The sequence below is a fragment of the Trachinotus anak genome, unplaced genomic scaffold, assembly GCF_046630095.1.
Source record: "Trachinotus anak isolate AG129_WGS33_773 ecotype Australia unplaced genomic scaffold, CSIRO_AGI_Tana_v1 ptg000004l, whole genome shotgun sequence".
NCBI classification, from domain to species: Eukaryota; Metazoa; Chordata; class Actinopteri; order Carangiformes; family Carangidae; genus Trachinotus; species Trachinotus anak.
Window position 1 is genome coordinate 1,252,265 of NW_027273855.1, and position 14,803 is coordinate 1,267,067.

General features: G+C 43.2%; 2 protein-coding genes across 3 annotated transcripts; both read right to left on the reverse strand.

The window, feature by feature from the left end:
* Positions 1-546: 546 nt before the first annotated feature.
* On the reverse strand, positions 547-3,496 carry LOC139620010 (large ribosomal subunit protein eL22). Of its 2 annotated transcripts, none has more exons than XM_071475133.1 (4): positions 3,380-3,496; positions 2,617-2,724; positions 2,323-2,447; positions 547-749 (listed from the first exon to the last, which is right to left on the reverse strand). In XM_071475133.1, exons 1-4 carry the CDS (start codon positions 3,389-3,391, stop codon positions 605-607), a joined length of 390 nt encoding a protein of 129 aa, XP_071331234.1. In that variant the 5' UTR covers positions 3,392-3,496; the 3' UTR covers positions 547-604. The 2 variants fall into 2 exon arrangements, with proteins under 2 accessions (XP_071331234.1, XP_071331233.1); XM_071475132.1 differs by having other exon boundaries at positions 2,617-2,727; positions 3,380-3,478.
* A 1,254-nt stretch (positions 3,497-4,750) lies between these two features.
* On the reverse strand, positions 4,751-14,404 carry icmt (isoprenylcysteine carboxyl methyltransferase). Its single transcript, XM_071475137.1, has 5 exons — positions 14,154-14,404; positions 12,721-12,809; positions 12,383-12,552; positions 11,308-11,525; positions 4,751-10,664 (listed from the first exon to the last, which is right to left on the reverse strand). The coding sequence occupies exons 1-5, from the start codon at positions 14,370-14,372 to the stop codon at positions 10,485-10,487; spliced, it is 876 nt and encodes a 291-aa protein (XP_071331238.1). The 5' UTR covers positions 14,373-14,404; the 3' UTR covers positions 4,751-10,484.
* Between the last annotated feature and the right edge of the window lie 399 nt (positions 14,405-14,803).

Sequence of the window (14,803 nt, forward strand, 5' to 3'; positions counted from 1 at the left end):
TACCCATCTATAGTTTAGGTAAACTACAGTCACCTTGCTCCTGAGGTTTACATGTCTTGTCAGTGAAATGATGTTGGGCAGCGACAAAATTAATAGCCAGCCAGGTTCTCTCCCCAGAGATGGAACAATTAATATTATCTATAAGAACAGTTTTAAAATTGTATTACTCCAGTGACTCAGTTGTTTAGCAAAGGATACTGTATAACTACACACAAATTCTTACCTGTAGTTTATAGTTTTTTTTTTATCTTTAGTTTTAATGCCATTACATCTGGTATGTACATGTTTAGGAATGTTGACCACTCTCTGCCACCCCCGATCCAATTCAGGCTCCATTCGACAAACTCCTTTTCTTTTAAAGCTCCACACAGTCTAAAGGTTTTGTTTTTATTTCACACCATTCAGCAAGTTGTGCTTTGTACTGTGAACCTGCAGTTTTGACTCAGACCTAAACCACAACGTCATTCAGGTTTCAGGCTCAACAGACGACCAAAGGTGAACAGTCATTAGCAGAAACTGTCAAAGAAAACACCTGAGAAATGAGAATGTTTCTGTACTGTAAACAACATTTATTTAAATGTACAAAAGCAGATGAGTTGTCAATTTAATCTTCATCCTCTTCCTCCTCCTCATCCTGGTTGATCTGGAAGTAGCGGAGCTCGTAGCTCTCCTTGGTGTTGGCCACGACGCGCAGCCAGTCACGGAGATTGTTCTTCTTCAGGTACTTCTTGGTCAGATACTTCAGGTATCTGCAAAATGACATAAACAGCATCAGGTTCAGGCTCCGTCCACATGATGACGTTTTCATCTTAAAACTAAAAACATCTGTCCAGACGAGCGATTTAGCTTCGTGTCAGAGATCACCTCCGTCCACACCATCACACCTGGAAACACATGACCATTCACATACACTGAGCATGTGTGAGCTGGTGTAAACAGGAAGCAGATTCTTTAGTTGCAGTGATACAGATTTCCAAAGTTACTCTTTAACATCAAGTCAGCATTTAAACACAGAGCATTTCACCTCCAGTGTCAGCTGCTCCTTAAAAACAAACTTGTCAAACTAATATTCCAAAGAAGTTAATGAGAATCCATCACAGTTTCCCAGAATCCCCGGAGACGCCCAATGTCTCATTGTGTCTGAGTCAGCTCACTGAGACACAGAGTGTTTGGAGTTTCTGATTGAGGGATGACTTTTCTCATCACATTTATTTCAACACTATTCCAGTGTTCACCAACTGACCGTGTCCCTGGACTTCAGATAAGTCACTGTCTTATTACATATATTACATATGGTCACACTATGATATGGTAAATATGAAGCTGGTTAACTCAGCTTAGCCTAGCATAAAGACTGAAAACAGCTGACCTGGCCCCGTCCAAAGGAAACAGAATCTTCCTCCTCCCCAATCATCTCTGAAGCTCAGTCATCAACACATTAAACCTTGTTTATTTAAATCAGAAAACCGAGGTGTGAAACACTTTGTGGTCTACCCCACGGCTGAGTGCGACGCTTCCATAGCTTCACATTGACAGACACGAGGATGACACGAAGATTCATCGGAAAACCAGACCCAACGCTGACGGGCAGCGTCAGAGCTCGATTACGGGCAACGTGAAGCTTCCGTCTGTGAGAATATGATAAAGTATAAAGAGCACGTGTCACCACTGAGAACACTACGATCACCACCCTGTGGTTGTTTCATGGTTTCATTCGTTTGCCTCTGTCTTCATTTACCGTTTCTAAACATCGAGCTTATTAACTCGCTTTGGTGCTTCACTTTTTTCACTCTCTCCAGTTCCCCGATATAAAAACCACACACACGCACATCCCACATGCGGGGGAGTGCGTCTGAGAGAGAGAGAGAGAGAGAGAGGGAGGGGGAGAGAGAGGGGGGGAGAGAGAGAGAGAGAGAGAGAGAGAGAGAGAGAGAGAGGGAGAGAGAGAGAGGGAGAGAGAGAGAGGGAGGGGGAGAGAGAGAGAGAGAGAGAGAGAGACGCCAGAACGAACTTCAGGCCAGAGTCTTAAAACAATTATGTGACAATACACACTCGATGTTAGTGACATCGTCATTTCCTTCATCCCACATAGAACAAGCTGCGATACATCGAGTATATTCTATACATGCCCCCCCCCCCGCCTGTTCCTCCCAGCTGGGGATGGGCTCTGTAGGATCGTCAGTACCAGCTGCAGACTGATGTGGATTCACTCGTGTTCTCATCATGTCTCGCTGCCTCATCATCCTGTTCTGACAGTTTAGCGACACGGCTCCTCCCGAGTCCACAGGGCAGCAACCCGGATGAGCTGAGACCGTTTCTTACCTTTTGGAGAAGGGGACCTCAGAGGACACTGTAATCTTGCTCTTGCTCCTCTCGATGGAGACCACACCACCACCCAGGTTGCCGGCTTTCCCGTTCACCTTAATGCGCTCCTGAAGAAACTGCTCCTGTGAAACAGCACATTTGTGGAAGTGTTACATTTTTCTGATGTCACCTCTGAGATACAAAACTGCAGCTGGAGTCAAATCTCATGTTCACTGTGATGGAAGCTGGTTTCGATATCTCTGACATTAGCTTCTGTCTGGGTTGAACTGGTGAACTCAGCTGCAGACTTACAAAGTTGGCAGCGTCCATGATGCCATCTTCCACAGGATGGGTGCAGTCCAGGGTGAACTTCAGGACCTGCTTCTTCTTCTTACCACCTTTACCGGTGTTCTGCTTCTTCTGCTAACACAGACACAGGCTCAGCTGAAAACAGGACTGAACTCTTCACAAAGCTTTCTCATGCCACACACTTCCATCCACACCTAACCCGACACACTGAACAGAGCAGCTGCTCAGTCAGAAACCTGAATTTGTGATTTTATTCGGAGCTGGTTTGCGACAGTTTTGAGTAAAAAGTGATGGAAACATGTTGAGGCTGCAGGAAAATGAAGAATAAAGCCGCATTGTCTTCAGTAATGTGATGCTTTGAGACGCGCCGACTTCGTTCATTAGCGAAGGAAAGATAAGGCCCATTTAATACATTTCCCAGAATTCGGCACGGCTACAGCGACTCACTAAAAACCAGGGAAAGTAACTGGACTTTCTAATAACAATAACCGCCTCCACAACTGTTTCGTTAGTGCAGCTGGTTAAACAAGCCGCTGTCATGCAGCCCTCGGTTCATGCAGCTAATTACGGTAACAACGTGGTGAGCTAACGGAGGCTAACGGCCACTGAAAAATTTACTAAAAATACTTGGAAGCCGAACCCGAGCCCTGCGCTGTCTCCACGACGGTCATAACAACCCCGTCGCTCCATCCCGCTCCTTTTCTCCGGCTTTCACCCGGGAAAATACAGCATTTAGGTGGATTTATTGATACGCGATTTTACTTACAATAGGCGCCATGGCGGAGAAGCTAGCAGAAAGGAAGAGCAGGCCGTGCGCATGCGCCAAATGAACAAGTCAAACGCAGAATAGTCGATGGAATTCGTGCATCTGGGATCGATTAATAACATGTTTGGCTAATAGTAAATATATTTGTGAAAACTATGGAAACTACTGGATTAAGTTTTTTTTTTATCTTTAAATACAGTCTCAATTAATTGTTTTTTGTTTTTTTTATCAAACAAAATAATTACTTTTTCTATTATATTTCCTTTTTAATTGTTTTCTTTCCAAAATAATGTTATATTCCGTTTTCAAACAGTCCAAATGATTGTTTTGTGAAAATCAGGTTTTTTCCTGTTTTGATACAGTCCCTGCCTGCTGGAACTTTCAATTCAATTCAATTCAATTTTATTTGTATAGCGCCAAATCATAATCTACATTATCTCAAGGCACTTTACAGGGTCAGGTCAAGACCTTACTTTGTTACAGAATAAACCCAACAGTTCCCACAAAGAGCAAGCGCTTGGCGACAGGGGGGAGGAAAAACTCCCTTTTAACAGGAAGAAACCTCCAACAGAACCGGGCTCAGGGTGGGGGGGGGTCTGCCTCGACCGGTTGGGTTTAGGAGAAGATAGAAAGAGGGGGAGGGGGGAGGAGAGGGGAGAGAAGAGAGAGAGAGAGAGACCAGGAACAGCTGTGTCGGTAATGGTGTTATCAATAATAATGACAGGTAACAGTGTCTGAAATGACTTTCACATTTATGGCTGCCATGTGTATTATTGGGTACACAGTCCTACGTTCCTGATATGTAACCTTGATATGACTTATTCAAAGATTTTTATTTTATTTATGTAAACTTGTTTTATTGTTTTTAAATGTGTAATTTAAATTGCCTTTGTCTGAATGGTGCTTTATAAATAAACTTGCCTTGCCTATTGCAAATATATGTTGATGTTTGTGAGCTGTTGCTACAAAACAAGGTTGGTGTTGAAAAGGGAACTGTTGGGTTTGTCTCTGTAATATTATGTTATAACAAAAATAATTAAGGAAACAAAAAGTATTAAATAATATTGATCTCACCTTGACATAATGTTATGATTTTGTGCTATACAAGTAAAACTGAATTGAATTGAGCCGTTATAATCTAAGACCAGTTAATGCAGTGTGTAGTTTTTGTGACTGTCACACACAGTGCTATAGTATAGCACAGTATAATGTTATTTTCTCCTGTTATTTTCTCCTCCTCTTGTGTGTGTTTGTTATGTGCATGTGTAGCATCTTCTTTGTTGCAGACCACATTTGCTGATTTGCCAGAGATAGAGTGTGAGATGCACATCTAGTTCAGGGTCACGCAAGAAGAGTAATAAAGACAAAGCATTAATAATAATAATTACCTTGATTTTATTTCACATAAGTGGTGTTGAGAAAATCTGCTTTGTTATCAGCCAACAGTTTTCAGTCAGAAACAAACTGTTAAATACAGGCGTATGATAAATGGTACCCATACAGTAAAAGTGCAATAAATCCACAACTCAACTCCATGCTGCAACAGTCAACTCATTATCTTAACACCTTGCATACAGCTGTTTCGTTATCTAACCCTATGCAGTGCACTTCACAGATATGCTACAAGTGAGTCACTTAAAACACCCGTCACCCCGAAACCAGGAACATTCGCACATGCACTCTCTGACTGCATGACAGAAATCCAGTAATTAGTAAATTGTGCCACTGGTCAAAGTTAAAACTAAATGAATGAATTAGTGGAATATTTCTTGTGTCTTCCAAGCGAGCCCTGAGTGTTGGGATTAGTAGCAATCAGCAGCCTCTACACCTCAGCAGAGAATGTGAAGTGATAGTAGTTATCATGCTACAACTGCAGCACACAGCGTTTGAAGTGGTTTCCGAGTGGACACAAAGCTACAATGATCAAACAAGCTAAACCTTTGGCATACAGCAGCAGGTACAGTGCTCATGTTTAGGTTATGATGAGGTGCTTTTACCATCACACTGCAGTTATGGGCGGTAACCTGAAATGAGCGTGATGTCCTTAAGAGGCTCAATGCCGACAACCAACAATAAATATCTCACACTATGTATTGTGTGTGTTTCTGATATATCGTATTCTCTGAGCCCCTGATGTCTAAAACTATTAAAACCCCTCAGTGAGTCACACTGTAGCACTGAGCGACATGTTGCCTTCATCACTATGAACACACTGTTTGACTCAGTACCACACACAATGTCCTGCTAGTTTGCGCACACAAGAAAATTAACAAATCCTGCATGTGTTAACAATTTGTGCTCTTCAATCAATAATACGCACAAATTAACAACACATAGCATTGGAGCTCCACACAGTCTAAAGGTAGATGTCCATGTGTTTGTGATTATAAAGCAGGTCTAGGTTCTATATTAATACTGTGAAAGTATCAAAGCCTCAGTCCACAGAGAAATGCACACAGCCTGTATTCAGAAACTGAGCCTTAAAACCAGCCGTCAGGACTTCTGGAACTTTGTGATGTCACAACAAAGCAGTCACCACCCTCAGCCACGCCCCAAGCCCCGCCCACCTATACCCACCATCCAACCTTGCAGGATTTGGTTTCTCATAGTGTTTACCTGAAATCTTCTATATTTTTTATTTAATCACAGTCAGCCAATCAGAAGAGAGGCTCAGATCCTCTCTTCTGATTGGCTGACTGACCTGTTGTTACTAGAGCTCCAGAGAGAAGCCTGAGAGAGGAGATGTAAAACTACACTGAGATGGTTTTTGGTTCTTAAAACCACAAATATATCTTCTGATGGACATCAACACTTCAGATAAAAATTTCAGGTGAAATATGGGACCTTTAAACATTATTGACATTTTGAGACAGTAGTGCAGTGCCTGCTCAAAATGTAACCGCCGGTATCTGATGGTAGCAATGATTTCTATCTACAAATTCATCACAGAAACATTCAGTGTTGTCATCAGCGACATCACAGAACTGCAGTAACGTGAAATAATTATTTATGGGATACATTTGTGTTCATTTTTTCTTCACATCAAGTAACACGTAGAAAAGTGAAGCTTTATCAGGAACCACTCATCAAAAAAAAAAAACTTGAGTTGACACCACACTTCCTCAGCCGCCAAGCATGAAGTCGATCGGATGAGAGGTTGTTGACAAAACCGAAATACAGATTCCTCCATTTATGTTTTTGTGGCTGCTGGAAGGAGCTCGACCTGCTGTGACGCTAATGATGTCACAGAACCCTCTGTCACTCGGATGGTTGTGTAGGGTTTCTATTCTTTGTCGTATTTTGTCAGTATTTTCAATTTACACAAGAGCCCCTCATCCAAAAACTTCACAGTCGACACCACACTCCTCCGCTTCCTCAGAAACACGCCTGCCAAGTGTGAAGTCGACTGGAATTTAAATAAATAGAGATTCCTCCATATATACTTAGATATCTGAGGAACAGCAGAGAGAGTGCATTGTTGTGTACAAGGTAAACTCTGCATTAAATCCAAAAAGAACCTTTGGCAAAGGTTCCCAGCAGGAGTCAAAGCTGTGACAGTCAGTTTACCTCTGACCACCAGGAAGTCCCTTCAACATATGTTCAAATCTGTAGTTTAATATGTTGTTCAGTTCATTTATTTGCACAAATGATGAATTGTAAAAGTACAAATTGTGCGGGATTTATTTGACAACACAAAATATTATTGTGTTTACAAATTAGTTCTGCTTTTCTTCCATGGCAGCTGCTTCAGTCGTGTCTATCTGACTTTGTCCCCATGTGTCAGCACAGACCTGTGAGTGTTCAGTTCTATTGCATTCTGGGAAATAATCATTCTGATGCTGATGTTTTTCATCCGTTTGTACAAGTTGACCAATGGGACAATCTTCCAAAAACGCGTCTTCCTAAACATTCAGAATAAACAGATTCCTGCTCTTGAACGTTACCCTGTTAAATTCATCACCGCACTGTGACCACGGCGCCACCAGCGCTCAAGAACGCCTCAGGCCAACTTTCACTTGGCTGCGAGTGTCGCAGACTGACTCTGGGATGAAGTGACACCATTGGTTTTTATCACAGAGTGAGTGACGAGTCGACAGACGACACACAGAGATAAACCGATGCTGATGGAGATGACAGGACACAGTTCTGCTCAGGATCAGACAAACAAAACAACAAACAAACAAAAATCCAATGATTTACATATTTTTATAAATCGTATATTTTATATCTCTCATGCAACATGACGAGAAACGCTCACTTCATCCTCATCTCTCATCGACCACCTGACATGTTTCACTCACACCAGTGTTTTAGCCTGAGTGCACATTAAAGAGGTGGAAACCAGGTTAGACATGAACTGACCCTCAGTCACCTGTAACTGACGGAGCTTCTTCACGAACTACGTTTTTAAAACCGTATCAAAAACCTGATAGAAACATTTTTATCATTCTGTTATAATTAAATATCTTTGAGGATGAAGACTTAAATAAAAAATGTCCCGCCACCTACTGGTCCCTTTACTGGCTCCATCCACTCGCTCACTCTGTGGTAAAGAGCTTTAACTCCGGAAGAATCCACACTCTTGGCTTTAGTGGACGACTTCAGGTCTTGAAATACAAATGATCAGGGACACTTAAAGGAATACCCCACTCGATATATTTGGATTTGTGTGCTCAGATGTAGATACAGGGCTGGGTGTCGCCACTGATTTCTGATTCACAGCGTCCGGATTAGATTCAATATGTAATTCAGTCAGAGGTGTGAATGTGGTGCGGAGCAGCTCCACTCCACCATTATTGGCACCCTTTCATTTTTTCTATAACCTGTAGAATAACTTCAAAAATAAATTGAAATGTACCAACTCTGTATCATCAGAATATTTTAATTGGATGTCCAGAGTACTTTAATCAAAAAATAGTATTTTTCAACTTGCATGTGTTAAATTCGAAGAAGAAACAGGAGACAGGATACGGACAGTGATCAAGGCTCCTGTCCTTTATATTTTGGTTACACACTCTTTGGCAGTGACGACTGATTCCTAACGTTTGTTGTTGCCATTTTTCTCCGACTCTTCCTCTGCAATTTGTTCAAGCTCTTGAATGTTTGCAGAATTTTTTTCCCCAATGGCAGATTTCAGATCTCTGCCAAGATTTTCAATGGGATTGAGATCAGGGCTCATTGCTGGCCACTTTAAAATGGTCCATTTTTTCTTTTTCAACTATTCTTGTGTACTTTTGGATGCGTGTTCTGGGTCTTTATCTTGCTGGAAAACTCATGATCTTGGATTTAAACCTAGTTTTCTTTCACTTTGTAGCACATATCGCTCTAAAATCGCTTGGTAACCTTCTGATTTCATGATTCCTGTGATGCGGTCGAGGCCTCCAGGACCAGAGGCAGCAAAGCAGCCCCACAACATGATGGATCCTCCACCTTGCTTAACTGTACATAGGGTGTTCTTTTCCTCATGAGCTCCGTTTTTGCTGGTGTTCATTGCCTAAAAGCTCTATTTTGGTTTTGTCTGTGCACAGAACATTTGCCCCGGAGGGTGGGGGTTTGTCCAGGTTCTCTCTGGCCAAGATTCCTTTTGATGTCTTTTCTTCAGCAGTGGGGTCCTCGTTGGTCTTGAAGCCACGATCCAGATCGTTCCGGCTCAGCCTTTAGGTCTTTGGATGTTTTATGTGGCGTTTTCTGCACAATTCGCACAAACTTCTGAAGACTTCTCTCATCAGTTTTCTTTGGAGATGGCCTTACACCTCTTAGAAGCCTCGTGTTTTTTGATAATATCGCTTTTTAATGTCCATTGTGAAAAAAGAACTGGGAATAACATGAGGTGTTTTAAAGCACTGAAGTCATCTTTCATTGGCTAATTCAAGTCCTGTGGGCAATGACAATTTATTGCAGGTGAGTCTAATGTAATTATTTGGTTTAAATGGCGCCAATACCAGTGTCACAGAGATCTTTTCTGTTCTTACAGTTTTTTCCTCCTGTTGTTTTTTTTAATTGTTGTTTCTGTTCTGCACCAAACCTGAGTTCATACAGATCATGGTTGTTTCACCAGATTTGTTTTTTTCCAGAAGATATTCTACATGTTGTACTTAAATTTCATGGGTGCCAATGATGGTGACCAGGAGTGTATAATCAGCGGTGTCGAGGGGGGGTTATACTGCAGGAATGTTTGAGAGGTATCTATGGATATTCTGATTTGACTTAAATTTCAGCGACCACCTCTAAAGAAGGAAACCTTTTGAATACACCTTTCATGACTACAGGGGGGAGGTCTGCACCCCCACACAAATCCAGACAGAGACCAGAGGAAAACACATCAGAACCGGACGTGTTTGAAAAGTAAAAACAAAAGCAGAGACCTGTTAAAGCCCGAGGATACGAACCGGTTTATCCTGCATGTGTCACAGTTTCTGTCAGCCTCAAAATGTTGATACACACACACACATCTGCAGCAACACAACAGGACCCTAACACACCTGGTCAGGCTGAACACAACACTTTGACCCGACTCGCCTCAGATCCAGGGAGATGTCTCAGAGACCAGACACTGAGACTGAGACCGGTGAGGGGTCCGCTACAGTGGAGTATTCCTTTAAGAACGTGTTTGGTTTAAAAAGGGTTCAATTCAGGGACAGTTCATTTTGATTAAACTCAGGATAGTGTGTCACATTTCCTGTGAAACGTCTCCAAACATTCACAATTTAACATTGACAACAGTCATTTCACTGCGTGATACCAAAGGGCCCCGTGCACACATCACTCGTCTGCACAACAGCTCATCATCGAAAACACTGAGCGGGGTCCGAGCATGCAAACAGAAACCAAAGAGAAACAGATGGGGCGGGTGTTACTGAAGTACATGTAGCAGAGTGGAGGTCGTCTGGTCTTTGACTGGATTTTGGAGGTTGGTAGAAAAACAGCAGCTCAGCTGCCCATCGCCATCCCAGCTGTCACAGTCTCTGTCTGTGAGCTACAGGCTCTCAGCCCGCTGCAGGGTTTCCCTCCGGAGGGCAGCCGTCATGGCAGACGCCACACACCCACCGGGTCTGACCTGCTTCAGTGCTGTAAGTCTGTGATGTCCGGCATCCGGCTGCGGGGACTAGTTGACACGGATGCCGGAGATGAAGGGCAGCCCGGTGGGAACCTTCTTCTTGTACTCCACATAGTCCTCGGCGAAGAAATGGATGAGAGACAGCTCCTCCTCCTCGATGCGCTCCCGGAAGAACCGCCAGCTGGCTATCGTGTAGCCCAGTATACACACGGGGTTACACAGCATGACCTGCAACAGGCAGCACAGCACAACATTAGCAAGCGTCAGCCACAGAACTGTCAGCTGAGCCCCAGCAGCTGGAGCCGTGGCCTCGAACGTCCACGGTCCAGATGTGACGTCAGAGCGGAAGTGAGTCGAGGAGGAAACCTCAAAAACGTGGGGGGAGGGGGGGGCGGGAAGGACTGGAAGGAAGATGTTAAATGTCAGTTTTAATATTTGTCAACAGCAGTATGCTAGCTAACGTTAGCCTTAAAGGCTATAGAATGTTCTCTGTTGCCTGGCAACACCGTCAGCTGCTCCGGGACTGATGTAATCATAATGATCCAGATCATTATCGGGGCCCTGATGAGTCTGTGAGCAGCTCAGGAGGTTTGAGACTGGACCTGTGAACCCAACATCGGTACCGACCAAAGTCCAGGACCAGGTTCCTCCAGGACCAGGTTCCTCCTCTGACTGTCAGGGCAGGTGAACCTGTCTGAGTCTGGCTTTAATCAGGTCTTTGCTGCAGCAGAAAGTTCCTGAGTCCACATGTTGGTTTTCATTTTAAACTCATAATATATAATAAATAATAAGCTCAAACCATCACAAGCATTAACTCTACCCGTGTGTTGGTGACATATTAACTCACATTAACAGTGCACCTGAAGCTCACCTGTGTTCCTATGCTCCAGTAGAACCAGCCCACATACGAGGGGTGTCTGAAGTAGGAGTAGACCCCGTCTGTGACCAGCACGTGGCTCTGGGCCTTCTCATTCTGGACGATGTGGTTGAAGTTGGAGCCGGCGGTCAACATGGCCGCCTTACGCAGGCCCTCACCACACAGCACCATGAGCAGACCCACAAAGCTCAGCCAGCTCAGCTGCTTCAGCTCTGACGGAGAGGACACACACATTTAAACACTGCTGGACACAATCTGCATCGGACCTCAGCTTCTGTCTCAGTCTGACTCCATGTCATCACTCAAACAGAGTTTCACCTGAATCAAACTCAGTTTAAAGACTAAAGGTCTGAACAGAATCAACCAGTAAAAAGTTTCACCTTCTCTGCTTCAGTCTTCTCTCCTCCTCTCACTGAAGTCCAGCTCTCGACCTGAGTCAGAGTCTGTGTCTAATGTGGTTTTTCTAAAGTTCAATGACCTCATTAAAATCATTAAAACGACACCTGAATGTGTAACAGCTGGACACAAAACATCGACTTCACTGGAAGAAAAAAACTCATTTTACTGTGGAGTTTTAACTTTGGTTTAAATTCTCTATAAAACTGAACTTTCATGATTAAAAAAACTCCCTCCTCAGTTCTGTTTTTTATGAACATATACCAGCGTACTTGTTATTTCTTGTTGTTGTTAGTATATTTATATGTTTCTGTATGAAGTATATTTACTATGCTTCCTTGTGTTTTCACTTATTTTATATGTGTGTTTTACTTAGTTTTACTTTTATTTTATATTTATTTTATTTTAAGGTAGGTCAACTCAAGCTGTGTTAAAATGTGCTGTAGGAATAAAGTTGATTTGACTAATTCTGATGTTTCTGTTTCTGCTCTAGTTCTGACTCATGCACAGCAGAGCCCCCCCCCGGAGGACTCGCCAGATCAGCAGTTTGTTAGACACTGTGCTATGTTCGGGAACTTCAGAGACTCACCATGTGACTACGACATTACACTATTTACTCATCTGTGTGTCCGGTCTGTAAAAGCAGTGAGAGTGACGCTGATGACGGACCAACCTGGAACTGTCAGCTTCTCCACTGTGAACTCCACCCACGATGAGACAGCAGCCAGGGTGTACTCCATACTGTGGTTGAGCAGGAAGGAGTCCAGCGACAGGCTGCGCGGGTTGATGACGGCCGTCACCAGGTACTCAGAGTAATGGAAGAACGACAGCGAGCACATGTACCTGCAGAGAGGCACCGTTACTACACAGCCTGGATGACGGAGCACACGTCCTGCTGTCTCAGTGTGGGACGTGGACGTAAGACAACAGAAAATGTGCCTGGGGGACTCTGTGGGGTTAAAAACACTGCAGCCTCGTGACAGCCAGAGACATTTCAACATGTGTACATACCAGCCAAAATGTGTCCAGGTGGTTTCAGAGCAGCTTAAAATTAAGCCACAGCCAAAGGAAACTCCCAGGAAACAGGCTCTCACAGCAACCTGGAATCAGTCAGAGCCACAGGTCAACAACTACTACTACTACACCTCAGGCTGGGTGACATAACCAATGCACTCGATGGATCACGACTGGTTGGGGATGTAGTAAACGACTATATTGCGAACAGAGTATAAATGTCACACAATCGTTTGAAGCTGCTGATATGAAATGTGCTTTGGCGTTTTGCTTCTCTCACTCTCTCCTGTGTCGGTCTCAGGCCCAACCAGGAAACTCTCATAGGTGAGGTGTGTGTGTGTTTTTGTATCTGGAGCTGAGGGAACTGGAGCGAGCGAACGACGTGAAGCTCCAAAGTGAATTTATACGTGTTCAGAAATGTAAGATGAGGCAGACGAACTTGTTCAGGAGCAGCTCTGGGTGAAATGTTTCTCTCGATTCTTATTGACGCACTTTCTTGTTGCTTTGAGCCGTGTTTTCGTTCAGGGTCAAATTCAACCTGGTGGTGATTTCCCTCTTTTTACAAAATTTAAAAATTGTTCCATCAGAAACCACTGATGAACAAACAGTAAACAAGAATGTTACAGACAAATGTCACAGGGATTAACACGCTGCTGTGTTTATGCATCACAGGGTTAAACCATACATTTATTCAGTGTTTTGTATTCATGTATTGACATATAGCCTAAAAATGCTGCAATATTATTTGCAGGCCATACCTCCCAGTCCTAACAACAACATTATCCACACAAACAGTTTCAGTGGGCAACACTGCGGACTCCCAGCATCTGGCATTTAATTATGCATTACAGGGAAGAAGATATTTTACCAGCCAGTACAGTAGGCTGCAAACCAACTTTAAAATACAATATATACCAGTTACTGTTAAATGGATTAAGCCGAATTAGGCTCTGAAGCCTGATTAGTCGTTATATATATCAGGTCATTTTATAGAAGCAAATTAAACTCGACCAAAACCAACACAACAGTGAATGAGCAGATTTCTGAACCGAGTTCTGTGTCATTTAGTTTCCGCGGTACATCAACAACATGTCAGCGCTGTTTTTCAGATGAAATGAAGCACAGCAAGCAGAGAGTAATCCTCCGCAGCTCGGTCCGGATTAGGCTTCTATCTTTACCTCCTCAGCTCCAGCTGTCTCTTTCCTCTTCAGCTAATGAGATTACCCACACAGGTAGCTAATGCTAGCTTGCTATATGATTTTAGTTAACCTAGCCAACTGGGCAGTGCAACATTCAATTCATAAGTTCTGTCAGAGGAGTAGATGAAATACTTTACTGCTGGACGGCACTAGAAGGCATGTGAGCTTTACTGAAAGGAGATAAAGTCAGAATCTAACTAATGAACCAAGCTACCTGACGCCAGTGCTTACCTTGTACAGAGGTCCCCTGTATATGATTAGCAAGAGGCCGTTGACAACAGCTATGTGGATGCAAATCGCTATTTTCCCGGAAGTTTCCGTCAGATAATCGAAGACCCAGTCAAGGTGCCCAAACCAGGTTCTGATCAGTGGGATTACAACCACGCTGAGCCCTAAAATAAAGCTTTTTACACTTACTCGTCCCTCTAGCACCAACTTACTGCCTGCCATGTTGGAAATCCTGTCCTGAAGGAAGTATCGCGATACCCAACCGGCAACAGCGAGATGTGAACCTCTGGCTGTTTGGAAAAAATCCCGAAGAGAGAAAACTGACCTCAAACCACAGACTGAACATAAAAGCTTCAGACAGCCGAGGACGAACACACCGGCTCTGACCTTCCGTCAGTGGAGTCTGTCTTCATGTTGTTAGAGACGATGTTTCACCACGGTGCAGTTATGTTGTAGTTAAAACTGAGAGGTCCGTTTGATCAGTGTTTGCAGAGCGACCACTGCAGAAGTTACCATGATAATATATAATACATTAAGATATAACATAGGCTACATGAAATATATATATATGTACATATATTAAAACCATCTATGATGAATTTCTACATGGTAAAACATGAAACCATATATGTTAATAAATATGTATTTAATTG

Excerpts from the sequence above, each read along its gene's own strand:
- LOC139620010 (XM_071475132.1), bottom strand. Across the intron at positions 2,448-2,616 it reads TCATGGACGCTGCCAACTTT|GAGCAGTTTCTTCAGGAGCG; the intron begins GTAAGTCTGCAG and ends GCTGTTTCACAG. Across the intron at positions 750-2,322 it reads GAGGTCCCCTTCTCCAAAAG|ATACCTGAAGTATCTGACCA; the intron begins GTAAGAAACGGT and ends GTCATTTTGCAG.
- icmt (XM_071475137.1), bottom strand. The coding sequence starts at position 14,372 with ATGGCAGGCAGTAAGTTGGTGCTAGAGGGACGAGTAAGTGTAAAAAGC. Across the intron at positions 12,810-14,153 it reads ACAGGGGACCTCTGTACAAG|GTTGCTGTGAGAGCCTGTTT; the intron begins GTAAGCACTGGC and ends GACTGATTCCAG. Across the intron at positions 12,553-12,720 it reads ACCTGGACACATTTTGGCTG|GTACATGTGCTCGCTGTCGT; the intron begins GTATGTACACAT and ends GCCTCTCTGCAG.